The sequence below is a fragment of the Cyprinodon variegatus genome, unplaced genomic scaffold, assembly GCF_000732505.1.
Source record: "Cyprinodon variegatus isolate N-32 unplaced genomic scaffold, C_variegatus-1.0 Scaffold30, whole genome shotgun sequence".
Classification (NCBI taxonomy): domain Eukaryota; kingdom Metazoa; phylum Chordata; class Actinopteri; order Cyprinodontiformes; family Cyprinodontidae; genus Cyprinodon; species Cyprinodon variegatus.
The window spans coordinates 407,161-429,385 of NW_015150483.1; the positions used below are offsets into that span (position 1 = coordinate 407,161).

The 22,225-nt window shown below is 36.1% G+C and overlaps 2 protein-coding genes and 1 long non-coding RNA gene across 3 annotated transcripts; all 3 read right to left on the reverse strand.

Annotated features, from left to right (window-relative positions):
- Positions 1–943: 943 nt before the first annotated feature.
- On the reverse strand, positions 944–4,783 carry LOC107100719 (collagen alpha-2(XI) chain-like). Its single transcript, XM_015399312.1, has 6 exons — positions 4,652–4,783; positions 4,420–4,552; positions 3,778–3,884; positions 3,046–3,123; positions 2,763–2,963; positions 944–1,096 (listed from the first exon to the last, which is right to left on the reverse strand). The coding sequence occupies exons 2-6, from the start codon at positions 4,538–4,540 to the stop codon at positions 944–946; spliced, it is 660 nt and encodes a 219-aa protein (XP_015254798.1). The 5' UTR covers positions 4,541–4,552; positions 4,652–4,783.
- Positions 4,784–5,581: 798 nt separating this feature from the next.
- On the reverse strand, positions 5,582–18,241 carry LOC107100725 (collagen alpha-3(V) chain-like). The gene is made up of 26 exons (XM_015399327.1): positions 18,212–18,241; positions 17,910–17,954; positions 16,780–16,887; positions 16,007–16,060; positions 15,819–15,872; positions 14,369–14,422; positions 14,135–14,242; positions 12,474–12,530; positions 12,262–12,369; positions 12,066–12,116; positions 10,389–10,442; positions 10,217–10,270; positions 10,026–10,079; positions 9,831–9,938; positions 9,629–9,682; positions 8,895–8,948; positions 8,717–8,770; positions 8,564–8,617; positions 8,428–8,481; positions 8,268–8,321; positions 8,137–8,190; positions 6,330–6,383; positions 6,171–6,224; positions 6,036–6,089; positions 5,908–5,925; positions 5,582–5,668 (listed from the first exon to the last, which is right to left on the reverse strand). Exons 1-26 carry the CDS (start codon positions 18,239–18,241, stop codon positions 5,582–5,584), a joined length of 1,584 nt encoding a protein of 527 aa, XP_015254813.1.
- A 236-nt stretch (positions 18,242–18,477) lies between these two features.
- Positions 18,478–20,280, reverse strand: LOC107100821. Its single transcript, XR_001482046.1, has 3 exons — positions 20,226–20,280; positions 18,626–18,679; positions 18,478–18,532 (listed from the first exon to the last, which is right to left on the reverse strand). It is a non-coding gene; the product is annotated as an uncharacterized LOC107100821 (long non-coding RNA).
- Positions 20,281–22,225: the final 1,945 nt, after the last annotated feature.

Sequence of the window (22,225 nt, forward strand, 5' to 3'; positions counted from 1 at the left end):
ACCATACAACTGAATTTGCATTATCTATATCCTAGTACCTCTGAGGCTAATTCTGATTTTCTTCTTTTCTTTTAGTAATTCATTGCTGTCCCTTGGATGTTTAAGTTAAAGCTAATTCAAAGAATCTATGTAGCTTTACTTTTTTTCCCCCCACAAATTTATACTTTCAAAACATGTTTGCATGTCTAGTTGTTAGAATTTACACATATATGGATGTAAAAGTGGTTAAAATACCTGCATTCTATGGATGATCCAATACATTTTGGGCAAATTATGTGTGTAAATATTTAGATTAAAACTCCATGAAACTCAACTTGAGGATGTTTAACAAAATACAGACTAGTGTGATGCTGCCTGAATATTTTTAGCAGTCTAGTGTATCCGTGCATGACTGCAGGAGAAAAGGAAATTATATGAGGCTTGGGATAAACTATCTTTATTCCCGAGTTGGATATTGCTTTATTAACGGTAAGAGATACGAGGTGCTGTACTTTTCCTTAAGGCGCCTTTTTTTACTTTGCCCTACATTTTTACTGAGTAAAAGTTTAAGCAATGAAGCAAAGAGCAGTGTTAGATTTTTGAAGTTCAGCATCTGCTGTATCATGTGAACACTTTTAAAACAAAATATAGATCGGTATTCAGGAGATTAATGTATGATGAAAGTGAAGGATAGAAAATAAAAGTCAAACATTTTAATAGTACATACGTGTTTGATCAAACATAATAAATTTAAGATGAAGAAAAAATGTTTACATCACAATAAATAGATACAATACATATACTATATGGATAATATACAGTATATTATATATATATATATATTTTTACAATCAAACTCTGATTAATCTGCTTGCCCCCCCCCAACACACACACACACACACACACACACACACACACACACACACACACACACACACACACACACACACACACAATATATTGCTCACAAGAAGCAGAGGGGTCCCAAAAATACAGAGAACTCAGAAATAAAGCTAGGAGGACTACTGAACTCTATTCCCAGATCTCTAACAGGAAGTAACTCCATTTCTCCTCGATACATTTCTGTGCTACCTCGGACCTTCACCAACATCTCCACCTAGAAAAAACACCAGAGAGAAAGGAAAGATTCAGTTTTCTTTCTCTATAGACAAATACCTCTATATTAGCAAATGTTTTTGTAAAAATTCAGCGTTATTCTTTTCATGGTGACACAACAAAACACTTTTTTTTAAAAAACAACTTAACAATCAATTAACTCCTGAATAACAAATGGTCGCCTCCTCCACACAGTCAAATCTGTTCAAATTTGTTTGAGAGTTGACTGTATTCCAAGGAGAAGTTCTACGAAAATCATGTTTGAATGTTTAGATTTGTCTTTAGGGATGCTGTGACTTCATTCTTCATTCAAGGAAACGTGATCAGCTAAAATAATCAGGAAAGCCCACCAGTCGTTTCCATTGGCTCTCTCCTTGCTGTGCATTTAAGTGCAATCACATCATCCTGATGCTAATGCAAGCTCTGCACTGGCTGTAATTATTCTGGAGCTCATGGTCTTGCCTTTCTTTCCCTGCAACTGCATCTCTTAAATTGAAGCTCTTGGTAGTTCAGAAAATGTATCTTCTTAATTATTCTCAATTCTATTCTGGCTTTAACCTGCTAAATCCAGAATATAATATAAAATCCTCATTTTCCTAATTTCTTAATTATATCTCTGATATAAGCTCCATCTTATATCAGAGATATAATTGTTCCTTATGTTCCTAACAGAGCACTTCGCTCTCAATCTGCAGGTTTACTAGTGGTTCCTGGAATTTCTAAAAGTAGAATAGGATGTGAATCTTTTAGTTATCAGGCTCCTCTCCTGAAGAACCAACCACCAGTTTTAGTCCATGATGCAGACACCCATTCTGCTTTAAATGCTAGGCTTAAAACTTTTCTTTTTGATAAAGCTTATAGTTAGAGTGGCTCAGGTTATCTAGTGCTATCTCTATATACGTTTGCTGTATTTTTATCACCATTCTCTGTTCACATTCTTTTTTTTTTCTTGTTTGTTTTAATGCAAAATTGAATACTAAATAAAAAGTAAAAAAAAAAAACACTTAAACAGGAGATAAACAAAAAACATTCAGGAATCATGTACTGAGATTTCTAAGAATCAACAGCTTATTTCACCATATTTGATTTAATGTATGTAGGTATATATATAAATATCTATGAAGCCTGAGATTTGGGCATATATATATTCATGGGTAAATTCAAGCATTAACTGACAATGACTTCCACAGTCTGATTGGAAGAAGTAAATGCACCTGAAGTTGCATCTACTGCCATCATTCAACTCATTTGGTACCAAGTGCACCTTATGTTTCACATGACACCATCATTTGCTAACTCTTAACCAACTGAATTCAAGAAGAACAACAATGATATTTAGAGATCAAGAATAATCAAAGGCCAAAAAGATGCTGAATGTAAACCCAGAGAAAAAACAAACCCCAAAAATATACAGATAGTGACAGTAGTGCAATTACTCCAAATATAATCTGCAAACAGGTATTTTTCAATATCACGCTTTTAGTTAGAGACACCATTGATAAGACTTAAATCATGTGCCAGTATGGTGTGAAGTGCTCTTATATCACTCTTATTTTGTTGTCACCATAATTTCACATATCTTGTAAAAGCAGTGTGTTTTCTAATTCATGCAATACATTGCCAAACAGATGGAGAATATATGTTGACAGATTTCTTCTTTCTCTCACCTCACAGGCTTTTCTGGAAGCTGTAATGAGGCGTGAATCAATGACTTGGCCAGAATCTCCCCGCAGGTATACAGTCAAACTGGCCATGGTTGTGGGACTGGACTGGTTTCCTGTACATCTGAGAGTGATGTGCTGGACAGAAGTCTGACTGTGGAATCTCAGAAACCTCAGCTGCACAACGTCCAGAGTAGTATACTCAAACTGGCCACAGAAAGACAGAAGAAATGTTGAGCAAAGAAAAAGAAAAAACAAATAATCTAACAGAATTTTATTTGAGACTTACTTTGTGTCCATTTTGTTGTTGGTTAAACCACAGCATCGACATCTTTTGATCCATATCTGGTTTCTGACTCATTTTAATCTAATGAATAAAATATTACTCCCATAGTTATGTCAATGCAAGATAAAAATTAAAATGTATACATTTTTCTACACCTTTAAATCATTTTTATAATGTAAACAAGTACAGTATTGACATAAGGAACAAAACTGTTGTCTGTGGGCAACAATATTATATCACATTTTGTCCTTAACATACAGCAATTATTTTCCTCGTCCCTACTGGTCTATTATAAGTGAAAAATTCCACATGTTTTTGATTAGAAATGAAAAATCAAACAATGGGACACAACCATCTTTACTCAAACAGAGAGGATTAAATATCTAAAATAGAAAGATATCAAATCTTGAAGTCTTCATATTTATTCTGTACTAGTCTAAAAAAAAGGTCATATAGATAGAAATAGTTCAATTTGACCAACAAAAATTCAACTTTAGGTTATGTGTTCTTTTTTTGTCGGTCTGATAGCCTTCCTACAATGATACACTATTTGAAGATTTGTCTCTTATTTAATTCCTAATGATCTGAGGTCTAAGAAATAGCAGCCTTAAGATAAAAAAAAAATCTTCTGATAATTATTGGGAAAAACAAAAACATCTGTTTAAAGCTCTAACCCTAAATGTTAGTAGTGAAATAATTTCAGACAAATTGGTTAATCCTCATTTCCCTGACTACCTGTGGATTTCGGGGACCTATGCATGTTGTTCCTCCTGCTGTGAAGTTGCAGAAGACTTTGACAGCATCACATGTGCAGCCTTGATTGGGGTCCATGTAAAAATAACCTAAAACAAAGAAAGAACCTAAACAATCAGAATAATTGGAACCTGGAAATCATATCCACAGATTAGGGTTACACATTATATACAGGCTTATCATATATGTATACACACACACACACATATATATATATATATATATATATATATATATATATATATATATATATATATAAATAATAAGTTAAAACATGTAGGTTTTAATGAACAGTATAAGGTTTTGTCAGGTAAAAAAAAAGTTGCTCAAGTTATCAAGAAACTGCAACCAAGTAATCTCTGTGCCAAAAAATGAGTCTATCCATTCCACTTTTTTAAAACCATATTGTGTTGAAAACACACAGATTTTATTTACAACCCAGTAGCTGGATAGCCCACTTATCTAGGGGTCTATATTTACTATGGACTGAAGGTGGATAGACATTAAAAATCTTGATTACTAAGTCACCTTGTTATTTCAGTATTCACCAAAATGTTTTTCACATATGCTGCATCTCCATTAAATATACATATTGTTGTATTTGGGGATTCAACAGATGCTCACCGTCTTCCAGATACGGACGGACAAGTTTCAATTCATAGCAGGTAGTGCCAGGGTTATTTTTTGTTCCTAATGACAAAGTGGATGATTCCTCAGCTTCCTTGTCTTCAGACCACCTTGACATCAGAGGATCCTGCTGTAGAGGAGTCAGTAATCTTCTTAAAACTGCAGTGATTGCTAGATTCAAGTATTAATAGATAAGCAACATCTGTAAGAGAAGAAACTCTATACTGACGAGTATTTTTCCATCTTGTTTTTGGAGAGAAAATGATTGTTGAGAATTGTTTTGCGTGTGCCTTTTACTGGATCTGGATTTGTGCCTTTGTTTAGGTGGCAGATCTCCTCTGAGCCTGCCTGGTGATCCTGGTTGTCCCTGTAGTGAAAAAAGGGAAAATCAAAAATGTTTTGGCAACATTACAATACATGTAATAAGTCCTACTGTTTTAACCCTTTCCCACATTTTTGGGAATATAACCAAATGTTTAAGCTACCGTATTTAGTTGATTTTGATGTGAAGTTTTTCTGTTTCTAAAATGTTTTTTTTTTTTTTTTTTAATAAAATCTGAAAAGTGTGGTGTGCATTTGTATGCTAATGTTTTCTAGAAACCATTTTTTTTTTTTTTTTTACAAATTTACAGCTGCAGGTATTTCGTGGCTTTGAAATCTTAAAAAAGTAAAAATTCCTTTTCTTTGTAAATCTCCTATTCTCTGTCAAACTGAATTGTGAACATCTATTTTTCTCTTTTGATTTTGGGTCTGCACTTTTTCTAGGCAATTTAGACACATAAATGCAATTAAAATGATTTCCACATAGCTCTGGTTCAGTACCCTGCTTAAAGATGATCCCTTTAACCAGTATTAAGTGTTTTTTAACCCTATAACATGTTATTCTAGTAGGATTTCCCTTAATTAATCTGCATCCTGCTTCCCATCGTTTTTTGACCAGCTTTGTCCTTTCAGCTAAAGAAAAGCATCTGCACAGTATGGTTCTGCCATCACCATGTATAACCATGGGAAGGATGCGTTCATTATGGTGATTTATTTTTTAGTTTTAGTTTTTTTGGGGGGCTCTTAGCTATACATTGACGTTACTGGTTGCTACATAACAAAAAGTGAAATGTGCAAAATGAATAAGACTTTGGTAATTCAGTGATTATGTGTTTGTTCACATCATAGCGACGTCTCTTACAGGAGGTCCAGGCTTGCCTTTTACCCCTTTTGGTCCTCTGTCTCCTTGGAAACCCTTGATGCCCTTTGAAAATTTTGAAAAGGGTTTAAAATGTTAATGTCTTTAATGGTAACAATACAACTCCATATTAAATATATATACACAAATGCATCAACACTACAATGTAAGTGTAAAAAAATGTTCATTACAAATATAGTTTAATTAAGATTTTAAATCATCTTAATTAATCATTAATAGGAAATCTGAACCATCTTAAGATCTCCTATTAAGAAAAATATAAATAAAGATAAAAAGAAAATCACCTTTTCTCCAAGTTGGCCCTGCAGGAAAAATGGTTACAAAGGGTTATTTACAAAATCAAATTTATTTTTTGTAAAAAAACAAAACATAATTTTGTATGTTCAAAGTCAGAATTTCATTTTTAACATACAGTAAATCCAGGTGCACCGCTCTGCCCTGCTGGCCCCTCAAGCCCTTTTTGCCCCTGTGGAAAAGGATGTATGTGTTATCAATTTGCAAATATCGATTAAGACATTAAAAAAAGATAAAAATACGAAAGAGTTACCTGTTTTCCTTTCTGACCAGTTTGACCTGTTAGGCCCTGCAAACCAGTACTTCCCTGAGATAAAATTTAGAAATCAGTTAAATCTGGATTTGATTATATAAAAAACCCCTATGCTTATTAGTCTAATGTTTTTGCACAATTTTGCACAATTTAAATTACCTTTAGCCCTGACAGACCAACGGGTCCTGGCATCCCAATATCCCCTGAAAGACCCTATAAATAAAACTAATGAAATTAGGTCACTTCAAATATTTAACATACCGGTACTAAACAATTTAGAGGAAAAAACTCTTTATTTATTCAATCAAAGACAAATTTCTGTGTTGGAAGGGAAAAAATCTATTTATTGTAAGGTGAGATTTATGTAACTACTGCCCTGGTCCTCAGGGCGCACAGGCCCTCATGTTTTATATGTTTCTCTACTCAAGCACACCGATATAAATGATTGCATTACCCCTCCGGCAGCCATCAAATGCAGCAAAAGCTTTTTGATCACCTTCCAATCACCTTTTTATTCAGGTTAGGCATGTGGGGGCAGGGGAACACCTAAAGCATGGAGGACAATGTGCCCTGTGGAACAGGGTTAAGGAACCCTGCCATAAACCATAATATTAACTTTAAACACTGATGGAGCAAAATGCTTGCTGTCTCCAAACATCTGCACCATCCTGTCTCCAAAACACTCCCAGAAACACATCGCAGGAACATCTCATCATGTCCCTCTGCTGTGCACAGTAATACGGCTCCCCCTCTTTTGTTGTGGCTCTCCAAGCAATCTACATTGGAGAGACCCCTAAAAAGAAGACCATGCAGGCCATGATTATCAAAACCTTCTTACAGCTGACAGCTTAAGTGGACCTGGGAAATGTTAGAATCCGGTTCTGAAAAACAGACTTTCCGCAACATTTCTCTCTGATTTTACAGGAATGACTTGAAGGTAGCAGAGACTGGAACCATGGAGCACCCAAAAGAACATAGACCGATTAAACACGCCCTGCTTTCCTGAACTTTGGAGATGCCTCACCTTTCCACACATGAGATCAACACAGATCACAGCTCTGGCAAAGTTAGGGAAATGGTTTTCAGCTAAACAATTTGGGTTTTGATGATTTCTGATGATTTCATCAAAACTATAAGCTATGAAAAAGCTAGTGATGACTGCATGGTACTATGACATGTTTTCAGGTGTTGTTTATAAAGCTTAAACAAACTATATTTCACTATGGTTTAAAACACTAATGTAAAACCCATACCAAAATGTGCATCATTGCATTATTTATGGAATGAGGTTTTCAACCATTTTATTTTATTTTATTTGTGTACAATCCAGCTTAGTCTAGTAAAGCTTCACTAGTTCAGTAAAGAGTTTTAAACTCTAATTTGTGACTTGGACGGCTGCTCAGTGGAACAGTGGGTAGCACTGCTGCCTTGCAGCAAGAAGGTTCTGGGTTCAGTTCCTGGCCTGGGGTCTTTCTGCATGGAGTTTGCATGTTCTCCCTGAGCATGCGTAGATTCTCTCTGGATACTCCGGCTTCCACCCACAGTCCAAAAAACATGACTGTTAGGTTAATTGGCTTCTCTAAATTCTCCTGCGTGAGTGGTTGTGTGTTGCCCTGCGATGGACTGGTGACCTGTCCAGGGTGTACCCCGCCTCTCGCTCACAGCTGGAGATAGGCACCATCACCCCTAGTGACCCCACTTGGGATTAAGTGTGTTAGAAGATTAATAGATGGACTTGGACTGCGTGCAGAGTTTAGTGCTTGACCTTGGAGCCCGAATCCTACTTTCATTTGTTGTCCTGACACACAGTTGGGTGTGTGTTTACAGAACAACATATAACAGACCAAAAGTTATTTCATTAAATAAGAAGTTACAAGAGTATTCAACCGGGCAATAATCACTTTCCTTCCCCGGGTGAGCATTAAATGTAAAGTTGCTGCACAACAGTGCAATTTATGCATTTTACCTGTGCTCCATCATTGCCTGCTTCACCCTTTTCTCCTCTCAGTCCAGCGATTCCCTAAATAATAAATGACCTCTGGTGTTAATGAATCCTCCAAAGGTTCCTTTGTTCTGCTTCAAAATGAATTTGTATACCTTTGGCCCAACTGGTCCAGGAGGTCCATTTGCTCCAGTTGTACCAGGTTTACCCTGAGAAAATTGATTGTGTGGAGTTAATACATGTCAGTATTGGATTATCAACTTGCGAAAATTTTAAAAAGAAACTAAAGTAAAGTAAAATACCACAATAACATACCTTAACCCCTATAGCACCAGTGTGTCCTCTGATCCCAGGAGATCCAGGTTCTCCCTATAATTAATATGAAAACATTTGTAACCAGATGATTTGTTTTCTATTTTATGTGCCAGATTCAAACTTATCTTTGCCTTACTGTCACGCCTGGGGGGCCTGGGGCTCCAGGAGCTCCTCTTAAACCAAAATCCCCCTTCATAAGGAGCAGAAGAGATAAGTTGTGTTTAAAAATGTTGATCTTTTATGAGATCAACTGGAAGAAAACAGAAGCCAAAAAAAAAAGTGTTCTTACCGGATACCCTTCATTACCCTCAACCCCCAGTAAACCATCCAAGCCACTCAAGCCCTGCCATAAAGAAGACAAGTTTTTTAGAAATCATCTGCATGCCAAGTTATCTTCTATTTGTAATAGATTCCTGCAGCTGTGACCAATAATCTAAGACTGTGTTTTGTTTAATAGAGATACTTGCTGGTTTTCCAGGTGTTCCAGGTGGTCCATGATTCCCTTTCTGGCCTTCAGATCCCTATAAAACAGCTTTCATTAAAATGTAACTCAGTCAGTCATGTTTCCAATGGGTAGGCTGAAGATTGATCTTAGAAGAGCTTCAAGTCTGAAGCCTCCTTGCCATCAACCTAAGTTAGTAACAAAAGAAAAATATGATTTCAATAAGTTTATCTGGAGTGTCTGATTTAATCCACACACCTTTCACAGAATACAAATTATGTAATTTGCTCCAGTCAGAATCACCTATTAACCAAATTGTGATATTTGTAATGAAGTTATTTCTTTTCAGATTTACTGTCATAAAGGCCTGACTGACAGACTGCTGCTCAGCGTCTGTCTCTCACTGGTGTTCTCCTATCTCTCCAAGAACAGACAGCTCTTTTTGTAGCTCTATGTACTGATATTTTAAAAGTTTAATATATTTAGTGAGGAAATTGAGAGGAAATTATAGACAGGACGAAAAAAGTGTAAAAAAATATTTGATCATTTTGCTTGGTTTTGTGTCCTGACAAATTACATCAGCTGCATTTTATAACTGGTCTGAGGCAGGGTTCATTCTTACAAGAATCATAAGATCTTCTTAGTGGAAAAAACTGATATTAATGTGAAGAACACAAATTTGTTTTGTAATATCTGACTTTTGAGTTCCACATTAGCTCAACCACAGGAGACAAATTTTTTCCAATAAAAGAAACTCACAATATTACCAGGAGCTCCTTTGGATCCCTTTCGTCCTGACTGGCCGTTTTCCCCCTTTATAATAAAAAACATATCAAAAGACATCTTCAACTGGGTGGGTAGCGATGAAATATAGACAATTATCAGTCAAACTATCTATTTAACAGTATTTGTTTGTTTTGTTTTTTTACTTATACAGATTCACTGTTAAAACCTTTCTCACCTTTGACCCCTGAATCCCTTTGACTCCTGGAAAACCAGGGAGTCCAGCAGGTCCAGGTCGACCTTTAGATCCTGGAGCCCCAACAGCCCCTAATTTTCCTGCAGTGCCCTGGAAGCATATTATTTAATAGGCGGTAAGCACAGTGTCAAGTGATATATGTGTTCTGCTCACAGTTGAAAATAACAACGTTGTTACCATTGCACCATGTTTCCCAGTTTCACCCTTTGCCCCCTTTTGTCCTCTTGCACCCTTGCAAAGACACAAAATTACACACATTCTGTATGGGTATGCCTCCTTGCAAACCATTAAATGAGCCTGATGAAGTCTAATGCTGTGGGTGGGTGGTGGTGGGTGTAGACCCGGTGAGGGTCATGATAAAAACTCACCATGTCTCCTTTAATGCCTGAAGGACCAGTTATGCCTTTCACCCCATGACTGCCCTAAATTAAAAACAACCAATTCAAAACTTTTCAAAACAAAAAGCTTATTCACAACATTTGGAAAATAATCCTGTATATGAATTCATGTATATTATAGAAAAAAAAAGATAAAAATCACCTTTTGTCCAGGCTTTCCTGCTTTGCCCTCATCTCCTTTCATGCCTGATAAGCCCTGGAAATATAGTATTTCACATTTTGTAAAAGGGAAGTTTAAAGAGACTATTTTGCAAATATAATCTCACAGTCAAAGCAAGACAGTTTATAGATGGAGGCTGAAGTAGGCACATAGAGTGCAGTTTCAGTTTAAAAAAAAACAGAAGTCACATCCTCTGTCCTGTTTTAGGTCAGTTAGGATTTATAAAATGATTTCTATCTTTCAAATAGCAGAGCATTTTTTGGGATAATTTTTCCAAAAGTTTCTCACAATAGTTTGCTCTAGTTTTGGCCCATTACTTCTGAGAGAACTGCTTTAATTTGAGGTTCAAAGGCTGCCTTGTACTCACACACCTTTTGATATGTGATATGATTAAGGTAATTGCCTATTTACAAAATCCATCAAATGTGCATTGTGTTATTTTCATAAAATAATGTTTTACTTAGTTATTTATATAGTGAGGTATCAGTCCCTCCTGTTGTAGAATTTAAAAGGTCTAATCAAGGCAAAATAATTCAGTTTTGACTTTCACCAGACTTAGGGAAAAAACCCCAGAGAGAGGATCTTTGTCACTAGGCATTCACTCACAACAATCTCTTTTACTTTGTTTTTTGTTTTGCTTCTGGAGAACAACATTTCCTTTCCAATTACGACATTGGACATCACATTATGATGGCTTAACCCTTCAATCATGGACGTCATTTTTTGGGAGGAGACAGGGGGGACATGTCCCCTGGACTTCTTCAAACATCAGTTTTGGTCCCCTACACTTGTTACTGTCCAAAAACAATGTCACCCCACAGTACACAGACATTTGTCAAGCACTAGAACTAAGCGGAAAATGGCAGCTCAAGTTGAAGCCTGCTTCCCTGAGTTTAGACCGCCCACAAGCTCCTGATTGACCGACCATCTTTTCTTGTGTCATTGGCTGTCACCCATGTCACTTCTAAGAAGCTCACTTTACAAACATCTGATGCTCCACTGAATGGATGGTCAAATACCCTGAAGTTAGTTATATCAAAAAAATACTTGCGCACCCCCATTTCTGAAATGACAAAATGGCATCCATAACTTTCATTATTTCTTTTTTTACTTCTGTGGAAACGGTACCGAAGCTTGAAAAAGACTTGTATAGATCCATCTCGTTTCCTGATACCTCGTCTGATGTGTTTGGATTTTCCCATGACGTCACACAAAGAAGCAGTCGATTTGAGTTGCCTCTGTTTAACTCAAGAGTTGTGAATCGGAGCATTATAAAGCCTTGAAACCATAATCTGGGCTTTTCCAAATAGTTTTAAGGTTTGTAATCTTTGTAAAAAAATGATTTTGAAAAAAATAGATATCCCTTTTATTATTCCAACAGTAAGAAACAGAAATCCTAACTGACTTAAAACAAAAGTTAATTTCAGACAGTAAATCAATGTCATATGTCTCTTAAAATGTTTGTATTGTTATTGGGAAACATAACATACAGAACACTAATTCTATCATTTATATTGGATGACCATGTTTGTATCCTTTTATTGCAAAATGTGTGCTACAAGTCACAAACATTTCTGTCTAAGTGCTTTATGCATCTTATTCACAGTAAAAAGACGCTGCCGATAAACACATTCAGACAAATAAATAAATGTTACCTACAGATAAAACCGGTCCTAATTGCCCAGCAGGGCCGATCCTTCCAGGAGGGCCCTGGAATAGTATGAGATTGCTGTGTAACTCCCAGACATGTTTTTATTTTCCATATTATGACAGTATCATGTACACTCATGCGAAATGTGACATTAAGATTTACTCTCTGACAGTATTTCTGAGAACATAAGGTCATCACACTTACCGTGTGTCCCTGGGGCCCTTTCTGCCCTTTGACTCCTGCTGCTCCAGTGTTTCCTCCAGGTCCAAACCGTCCAGGTATTCCTGCTGTACCTCTGGGGCCTGTTTCTCCCTGTGAAAGTATCATCATTTTCTTGTCAGGTATTTTGCCTTTTTGTCTTATTTTATGGACATTTTCTATGGTTTATTCGGTAAAACTCACATAAACTGTCTTACTTTAGGCCCTGGAAATCCTTGTTGTCCTACGTCTCCTGGGGGACCTCTGTATCCCTGCTTTGGAAAAAAAAAGATGGAAAAAAAGGAAAGGAAAACATCTATAAACTCCATGTATGTTTCTGAGGACACTGATTCAGCCCAGGGCCTCTTATAGAAGTTGTGTGAACACACAAAAAAATGGTGGGGTAATATCTTAAGCCCTACTCAGCATGTACTAAACTAAAAGATCCATGAAAGTGTGGTAATTCACTCAAAGTTTTGACAGAAGCAGCACCATCCTTTTTAAAATGACGAATTCAAAGTATATAGCACCAAAACTCATCTAAATCCACTGGAAGATAACTGGATTTCATTTTATTAAACTCCAGGAGTCACAGGTCTTGCCTTTTGTGAGTTAAACCTTAATGATTCAACTGAATCAAATTTAGCCTCAATGATAAAATAATATGCCTTAGAAAGTAACCGAAAACAGCTTCAGTAGGGTGAAAATGTCAACATTTCTTTTTTACTATTTATGTAAGTTTGCTTTGGTCTGTGGACCATGGGTATTCTGAACACAGACAATTTAACTCTAGCTGAAAAAAACAAACTATGGAACACCAGATTGAGTCCAGCAAAGTCAGTTGTGAGGATCCATAAGAATGATGAGGTGTTTATAATTACAAATATTGATAACAGCTACATAAAGGCGTGCATAATTGGGGAGGGTGTGCCTTCATTTGTTCCACTCGACCACATTGCCAATGGAAGAATGAGTTTTCAGAGATGTTACTAACCTGCTGGCACATGATGAGGCATGACTTATTTGAGGCATGATTTATTTAGACTGATCAGCCTTACAAAAGCGCATCAGGAGAAACTGTGTTAGCTTCCCACTTTGCACACTTTGCAACTGGGGGGATTTAGGGAGCTGATTTACAGGTTAAATACTGTTTATCTGTGATGAGTTCATCTGTGGTGCATACCATGATCAACTTCAAGTAGACTTTGTGCATGATGGCTAGCTTCTGTTTTTTTTTTTTGATGTGGTAAATTGCTTTGGACTGTAATTATACCTCAGATAGTGTGTGTGGTTGAATGTTTCTAATAGAAAATTCGAGAATGTATTCACATGAATTGTAAGGATTTGGTAAACATCACAATGAAGCTCAATGTGGCAGTTAGACAGCACACTTTGGACTTGATACAAAAAATGTAAAGCAAAAATACTGACAGACTTTTCAGCAACTTTCTGTACTGACTAGCTGATGTCACTCAATTAAATGTTGAATGGATGTAAGTAATAACCATCAGGTGTGCTGACAAAGTCTCTCTGTGAGTACCTGACGGCTCTGTTGCCGTGGTAATTTGGACATGTGATTGGTGCCTTCTAGACATTCATAATGGTTTGCATAATTTATGGGTAGGGTTGGACCAGGCAAAGATACATCAACTGGATGAAGTGTGCGTTGACGTGTATGCATGAGTTCTTACACATGAATGATTTTTTGCACCACAAGTTCCGATATTTCTCCCAAATGAAAACTTTCAGAGTGAAAGTTGGGCAATCTATTGTTCATGAAGCCTCAGGTAATTTAAATAATATTTCAGACATGAGTACCTATATAGTTTGAATACTTTTATGTCCAGCATACAAAGATAACAGAAATATCCATCTGAACCTGCTTCCCCGGTGGCCCCTTTGGTCCTTGTGACCCTTGGTTTCCTCTTTCGCCTTCATTTCCTTTTACTCCATTTGGCCCTGTGGGTCCGGCATTTCCCTTGTCACCCTAAACAGTTTATTAAATGCAATTATAAGATATTTACTTGTGATGCATTTTCAAATATATAAGATATAGTATCAGCTCTTATCAGTTCACTATAGTAACATTAAACTCAAATCCAGGTTTACTCACTGGAAGGCCCTTTTGGTTAGCTGGTCCTCTTGGTCCCATAAGTCCAAATGGGCCCTAATTACAAAAGTAATAGGTTACATCAGAGTGCGCATGACATTTATTACCTCGCTTAGTAAAATAAAGTAAATATTGAATGAATGAATCTAACTTTTATTGTTTTAGCTTAGTGTAGACCAGAAAACAATTGTCAACCCTGCAAACAAATGACTCGTTCTCAGTTTCTGGCAGATATTTGTCTAAAAGTGCTATTATTTCAGTTGGTTCACAGTGCAAGGCAGCGTATTAAGGCACCCAGGGCTTATGGATGACAAACGGAGCGACATCATGACAGATCCTCCACCATCCCTAACAGTAGGGAATGAGAGGCTTTCCCACGTGTGCTTCCTCTGACAACAAACCATTTCTCAGCAGATCAGTTTTCATCTAATTTAATCAAAACACACAGTTCCGCGAAGAGTTTTTTTTTTAGGTTTTAACAGACTCCAAATATTTTTTTTCTGAAGCCAAAGACATATAAGGCTTTTCCTGACATCCCTCCCAAGTACAGACCGGAAAACAGTCCTGAAAAAAAAGTCGGTCCCAATGGAAATTAAATTAAAACATATTCAATCCACTGACTTTAGGATTAGGTAATTATATCAGAGTATAAATAAGAGACCATAACAAAATAGATGAAAACATTAAGCTAAACTGACCATATTTTAGTGTTGCACTTCCTGTATGGATACAAACGGCAGCGCCCTGCCCCTGAACCATGTCCTGACTGTCCTACATATAACTACCTAATGTCTGTAAATAAGAGCAACTTTAGAGGAGTATTAATATACATATACAGTTTCTCCTGTCATATAGATTACATACAGTACATCTCTCATATTTAATATGGAAATTCTCTTGTCTTTCCATTCTGAGTGACAGACTAGAAGACATCAGCCCCTTTTTGTCCCTACAGTGTAGGGAGACACTGTTTCAATTTCTTACCGGCTCTGGTCAATTAAATAAAAAATAAAAATAGTAAATTACAGAAATTAATTGAGTGAACTATATATTGGAAGATTATCATTTTGCGAAAACAAATGCTTGCTAAGTTGAAAGGGCCAGATTTAAAGGCATAGTGGATGATCTTTGCAAATTTTTGAAAAGACCCGCACTCTCCACTCCACTAAAAATGCCTATTAGACGCATTTAAAAGTTGCTGTTTGCATCGCTCATACAAGCTTACTTTCCAAAAGAAGATTTGCAGTTTTTCCACTATGTCAGACTCACCACGGTAAATGAAAGCTCGTAGGATGGCCTATGTACAGTAAACATATTACCAGAATGGTGATAAAGATTGTTTTAAAGTCTGCATGTGTGCATATATATATATATATATATATATATATATATATATATATATATATATATATATATATATATATATATGATTGAGAGATTTTTATTAATATACCTCCTCACCATCGAGACCATCAACTCCCTTCTGTCCTACAGCTCCTCTGGATCCCTAAAAACAAAATCAGCAAATACTGAATCACTGGTTATTTTTATAAATGATTTAAAATTCCCGTGCTGGGAAAAAAAGAGAGGCTGCACTATGATAGAAGTAAAGGTGGAAGAGAATTTCTTTAAATGCTTGACCTTGTCGCCTTTAAGACCAGTCGATCCAATTAGTCCTTGAGGCCCATCTTTACCCTGTATGGGGAGAGTTGAATCAATAAACTTCTTTGTGAAGGTTTTCATTACCCTAACCCTATGCAGAGGTGGGATTTAGCAAAGCAATGACGATTAAAAGCCAAAAAACATCCGCTTTGATTCAAACCGCTCTTACACCAGAGCCTCGAGATGCCGAGATGATCTGGTGACTAACCAAAAGAAATTGTAGCCCTTCAAGGGCTAAAATTCTGTTTGCTTCAGATACTGTCAGCAGTTATCACAAGAGATCTGTTGTCACACACAGGGCTGGAAACACTTAAGGCTAATTAGTGTTAACATTTTTGCCCTTTTTTCACAGCTAAAGTTTCTGTTCAGAACAGCCAAACATGGTTTTTCAAATTTGTTTCTCACAGTTACTTTGGGCTTCAGGCCTGAAACCGAGTCATTCAAACCTCTGATTTGATGCAAAGGAAAGACTGATTAAAGGGTAAGGCCAACCCCTGCAGACACTGGTTGTGTTTCTACATATAAAGAACCTATATTTTTTTTTCCAATAGTTGCATATTTGTAATTGTCTGCATCAATTAACCAAATCAAGGTCTTTGAACAGTGGGAGAACCAGACTAGCTAATTATTCGGTCTTTTGGTTCTAATAATATTTTGGTCAGCATTGTGGCCTGTTTGGTCAGACTCACAGATTGGTAACTGGAAGCATGCTATAAAGAAGCAAATGCATTAATGTATTAAAATTAACTCACAGGATAACCAGTTACTCCATCTAGCCCAAGTTGACCTTGCATTCCTTTGTCACCTGGAGGACCAGGTGTCCCGACCTCACCCCAAGGTCCAATGTTACCCTGGATACCCTATGAGGAAAAAATTATTATAATTATATAATATATAATATATATATAATAATCTTGTTATTCCTTGTGGTAAATATGCAAAGTTAAGACTTTTTTTGCACAAGTATTCAGTACATGTCAGTTATGGCTTGGCCAAAGACAACATGGAGAAAGAAACACCCAGGGAGAAATATACACGGCAGACAAGGTTTAACTTTAACTGTGTTTTTATCCTATAGCTTCCCTTACAGAGATTAACCTGTTTTCCTGCATATCATTCTGCTTTCTGCAGATCAGATCAATCATTCTCTGATCTTTGAATAATACAAACTGTGCTGAAATGTGGTCAGTGCTGATGAACCTGAATATCAACATTTGGCTCATTTGATCACAGCAGCTTAGCTTTTAACAGCATTTTTATGACTGCTTAACAAGAAAGATAACAGAACAATAGTTAAAAATAAATTTAGAGTTCAAAGAAACTTTAAATTGTACTTTTTTTGACAGCGAATTACATAAAAACAAAGTAAAATTGGAACCTAGCATAATAACTGATTGCAGTAATTTTTATTTTAATAAGGCACATTGTTCAGTAAACAGTTTGTTTACTGTTGTTAAAATTAGAGCGGGTAATAGCCCTAGTGGTAATAAATGCATTTTGATGAGAGTTAAACTAAACATACAAGGGTTTTTTAGGTACGGTAATTGTTTGAACAGCTCCTTTGTAGAGTCCTATTAGAAGGTCTATATCTATTTCAGTGATGGTTCATGTTCTTGTGGTAGTTTTGACATCCCAGTCGAGCCAAATCGTGTGCCTTAATGCCTGCAGCAGTAAAACTGTTGTTATTAATCAGGTGTTAACGATAAGTCTATTAAGTTATATAAATATAAATCCATTTGATGATAACCTACAAAATGATAAATATTCTTGGTTGGTTATTTATGTTTTTTGTTTCTATCTGTGCTTAAATGAGGTAAGAATGAACAAAGCACATCAGAAGAAATACAAGAGAATAAATGGATGGATGAAAAGGATTTCTTACAGGAGGTCCCGTGTATCCCTTTGGTCCAGGTGCTCCTCGCTCTCCCTGAGGCATAAAAGGTAATAAAAATCAGCTTAAAATAAAAAAAAAAGACCTTTAACATAATTTCTTGGAAAAACAAATAAATGGCAGCATATCTGCTAGAATACTCGCTTGGGCTCCTTGCTTTCCTTTTGGGCCCTCCTCGCCTGTTTTGCCCTATAAAAAAAAAATATAATGTGATGATTTCCCATGTAATCTCATCATTTGTGCAGCTATGATGATAAGCTGAATACCAAAAAAACTGAACCCAAAATCTTTACCTTTAATCCTTCGTTTCCTGTGTGTCCCATGGGGCCTCTTTTACCTTTCATCCCCTGAAAAAGCCAGTTTATATTGTTTTATTGAATACCTTCACATGGTCAATGAAAAACAAAACAATTTTATGATAATTATAGTAATTGAGTTTACTTTATTTTACAGGCTTAAGAGATCGCAGATGTGTATGGGCCACAGAACGTGTTATTCAAACCAATGCTTACTGCTCTTGAGCTTAAACAGATTTATCATAGTAAAGGAAGTACACCTACTTTGACTCCTGGACTTCCTGGTGCTCCCTTTAGACCTGTGTTGCCAGGTTTGCCCTTGTTTTGAAAACAAACATATTAATGGAGATCTATACATTTTGATCTGTAATTTATGATGAAAATGTATACTTTGTTTCTGTCAATACTTACACTGTTTCCCACAGGCCCTTGGATACCAGGAGATCCTGCTTGTCCAGGAAATCCCTGGAAAAGCAAAAGTATTTCTCAAAAAATATCACATATAATATATTTCTGATTTAACCAAAGATTTGCACACACAAGAACAAGCAAATGTCCTTGATAAATTACACCTATGTGCACCAGTTTGTGTCCAAGGGTACACCTCATGTACTTTCCTCTACACCCCCACATCCAGGCATAAATGGTCCATGCAAAGCACTGTATACATGCTGTTATGTATCAAAGGAGCTGATCAGGGTTATTTCAAGGTTACCAATAACCATTAAACGGGTGTCAGACTAAAATTACAAACATTAACAGAAATCATGGTGAATGCTTACAACTTGTTAAATGTAGGTTTTCATCTGTGTTATGACTCACACTGTTGATTACTGGGGGATGAATGTTAGGGTAGGGAAATGTTAACTCTCATTAAGGATTTCAGCTCCCAATAGGCCTTTTTAATTTATTTAAATGGTCATCAAGTATAGTTCACTAGCGCCAGCACGAATTACACCTCAATATTGAATGGAATTTGATGATATAGATCTGTTATTAATGTTTTATATAAATCTTGCTTTAATACCCAACCTCACCTTTTCTTCCAAAACAGGCATACCCATATGCATGGGTCTGAGGTAACATGGGGGACCGCACATTTCCACACTAAATGTCTTTTTGATAGAACATAACCTTTACTGGAAGGTGATATACTGAAGTTTCAAGCCTCATTTTGTGCATACGCAAGCTTGGTAAATCAGATAAATCTTTGCCCTCCAGCAGTAAGTCTCTCTTGCTTAAGGCTGAGACTTAATCTTCAGAAAGACAATTTAAAAATGTATTACTTAATATATGGCGAATAAACTAAATCCTGGAGGACTTATGCAAACAATAAAACAACAACAACAAGATACAAAATATTTCTATACTAAGTCCTTTTTCTTTTATAAAAATTAATATCTGTGCATCATTTCATTCTGTGCAAAAACTCCTAACATCAGGAGTGTTGGCTTAGTGGTAAGGGCAGTGCGCTTGTGCTCTAAAAAGGTTGCAAGAACCTGGTTCGATCCCGACAGCTTGCACTCTGGGTCTCCGAGCAAGACCCTTATCTCCACACTGCTCCCCGGGTGCCGCACAGTGGCAGCCCACTGCTCCCCAAGGGGATGGGTTAAATGCAGAGAGAGAATTTTTCCAGTGTTAGATTAATAAAGTTAAATTATTACTTATTATTAACATCCTATTTGAAGGCATAAGTTCATCAAACAGGCATGTTTTAGTACCTAAAGAAATACATGGAGAAAATGCAGACTCAGCAGAGAAATGTAAAAATTTAAACTGAAAACCTTGCAAGTGCAATAGAATATTTGTACGTGTACAACTGATTAAAATACATTTATAGCACAGAGCCATTTGGAATCCCAAAGTATTAACATTTGCCGTTTTTCTCTAATCTGTTTGACTTTATTGGTGGCTAAAATTGTTTTGACTGATAGCATCCGGCCTATCGACGGCAAAACTATTAAACCTTTCAAGATATGTTAACAAGGCAAGGCTACAGCAGTACACTTACCTTTATTCCTTCCAATCCAGACTCCCCAGTTGTTCCATTTTCACCAATTGGTCCCTAAAATATAGAAAAGGTATTTAACAGCTTATTACACAACCCCAAAACCTCCCCACCACAGCATCCCCACTACCAAATGATTTCTAAGACATTTGAAGCATGATCTGCACAATCTGCTACTTAAGTTTTAATCTGACACTTAAAATAAAACCAGTAATATTGCTACAATGACAAGTATCTTTTATTTAAATATCAATTACACATCAATAGTACTCACCAATACTGAGCTTCTTTGACTTAAAATTAACTTTTATATTTTACAAGGAACTGTTTTATGTTATCAATTAAGGCTTTAGTTTACAATTAACCTTGAATATCAGGAATTTTGTCTCTAAATTCACCAATATAAACAGTCCTCGTTAATTCTAACAGCAATGTTACTCATGGTGTCTGCACAAGTACTTTCTTATTAAAGTTATGTAGTTCCTTCTTAAGTTATTTAAGCTATTCTTAATTGATGCCAGAATAAAATATGAATAAAATAATCCTGATTGATTCATAGGAAAGAGTTTAGTGTACACGGAACACAAGAACATCTTACAGGACCTCAAAATATTTGACTTAGCAGAGTTTTAAGTACTAGGTTAAATCAAATACCTTTAACATTTGGGTTTACTGTCAGTAAAGGCCAGTTAATGTTAGTGTACCTGGAAGAGTGCCCTTTTGTCTTTATTAAACCTAAATTATCACTTTAAAAACTAAACCACACTTACCCGTGCTCCAGGTTTGCCATCCTGACCTCTGCTGCCTAAATAACCTTGGAAACCCTAAAATAGGATGAGACATGAATAATATGCCTTTACATTACTGTGTTTTTTCTGATCTGCGTATTGTTTGTAAAACATGTCTGTTGACAGAGGCTGGATCTTAAGGCTAGTTTTTTTTTTTTTTAAAGAATATGTTTTTATAAGTGATGTACAAATAGAAAATAAGTTTCAAATGAAAGTTTCGAACATAGTTGTAAATCAAATCACCTTCATCCCTTTTGGTCCTGTAATTCCTGGAACTCCAACGATCCCCTGCACAAACATGATGTGAACATGTGACTTCATAATTATATTTGCTCTGAACCTTTAATCTGTTGTTCATGTTGGAAAACCTTTAGTTCTGTATTATATGGCCAAACTTAAACAATTTTTCTAAATCCTTCAGAATTTCAACGGAAAGACCAGAGAGTGTTTCCCAAAAGATATGTGTATACATACGTACATAAGCAATGTAGCCCAGTTGATGATTATGATTGATGATTATTAAAACAAGCAAAAATAAGCCATAAAAAAATAGTTTTCTCTTGCAACCTATTTTTTTAAAGGCTGAGTTTTTAAAATGTTTCCATTCCGCAAATCTATTAAGAAAAACTTGAAGAGGAATACCATGAGCAAACTGCAGACAACAGATGGTATTTGCACGCTTGCCATCGTGCACAGAGGTAAATGTCAGAACAAGTTAATTCCTTGCCAGATTAATTATAAATTTCATTAAATTTTACATATTAACAACTGAACTTTGTAACAAAAACCCTCCAGAGAGGCAAGATGTGATCTAAATGATGACTAAATACATATAGTACACCTTAATATGTAAAATTCTCTATAAAGAATTATCCTCACAAAAAAAAAATCAAAGGTATTCTATTTAAAAGAAAAGATATTCCAAATTGACACTTGCTTTAATAATAAAGGAAACCAGTTGTCACTGTTTGCATGGAAACAAAGATGGAAATGAAGGTGAAGAGAGGAGAAATAAAATGGGAAATACATGGCGTGAAACATTTAAAGGGGCAAAGTAGATATAAATAGAAGAAGGAAGGATAAAAAGAATATAAAAATCCATCCTAGGAATTTGCTCCTACATCAACAGAGAGATAGAACAGAAGATCAAAAGAAAAAGCAGCACCTTCTTCAGTGCGAAGGCCACCAAGTGCCAGGGGTGCACCCACTCCCCCC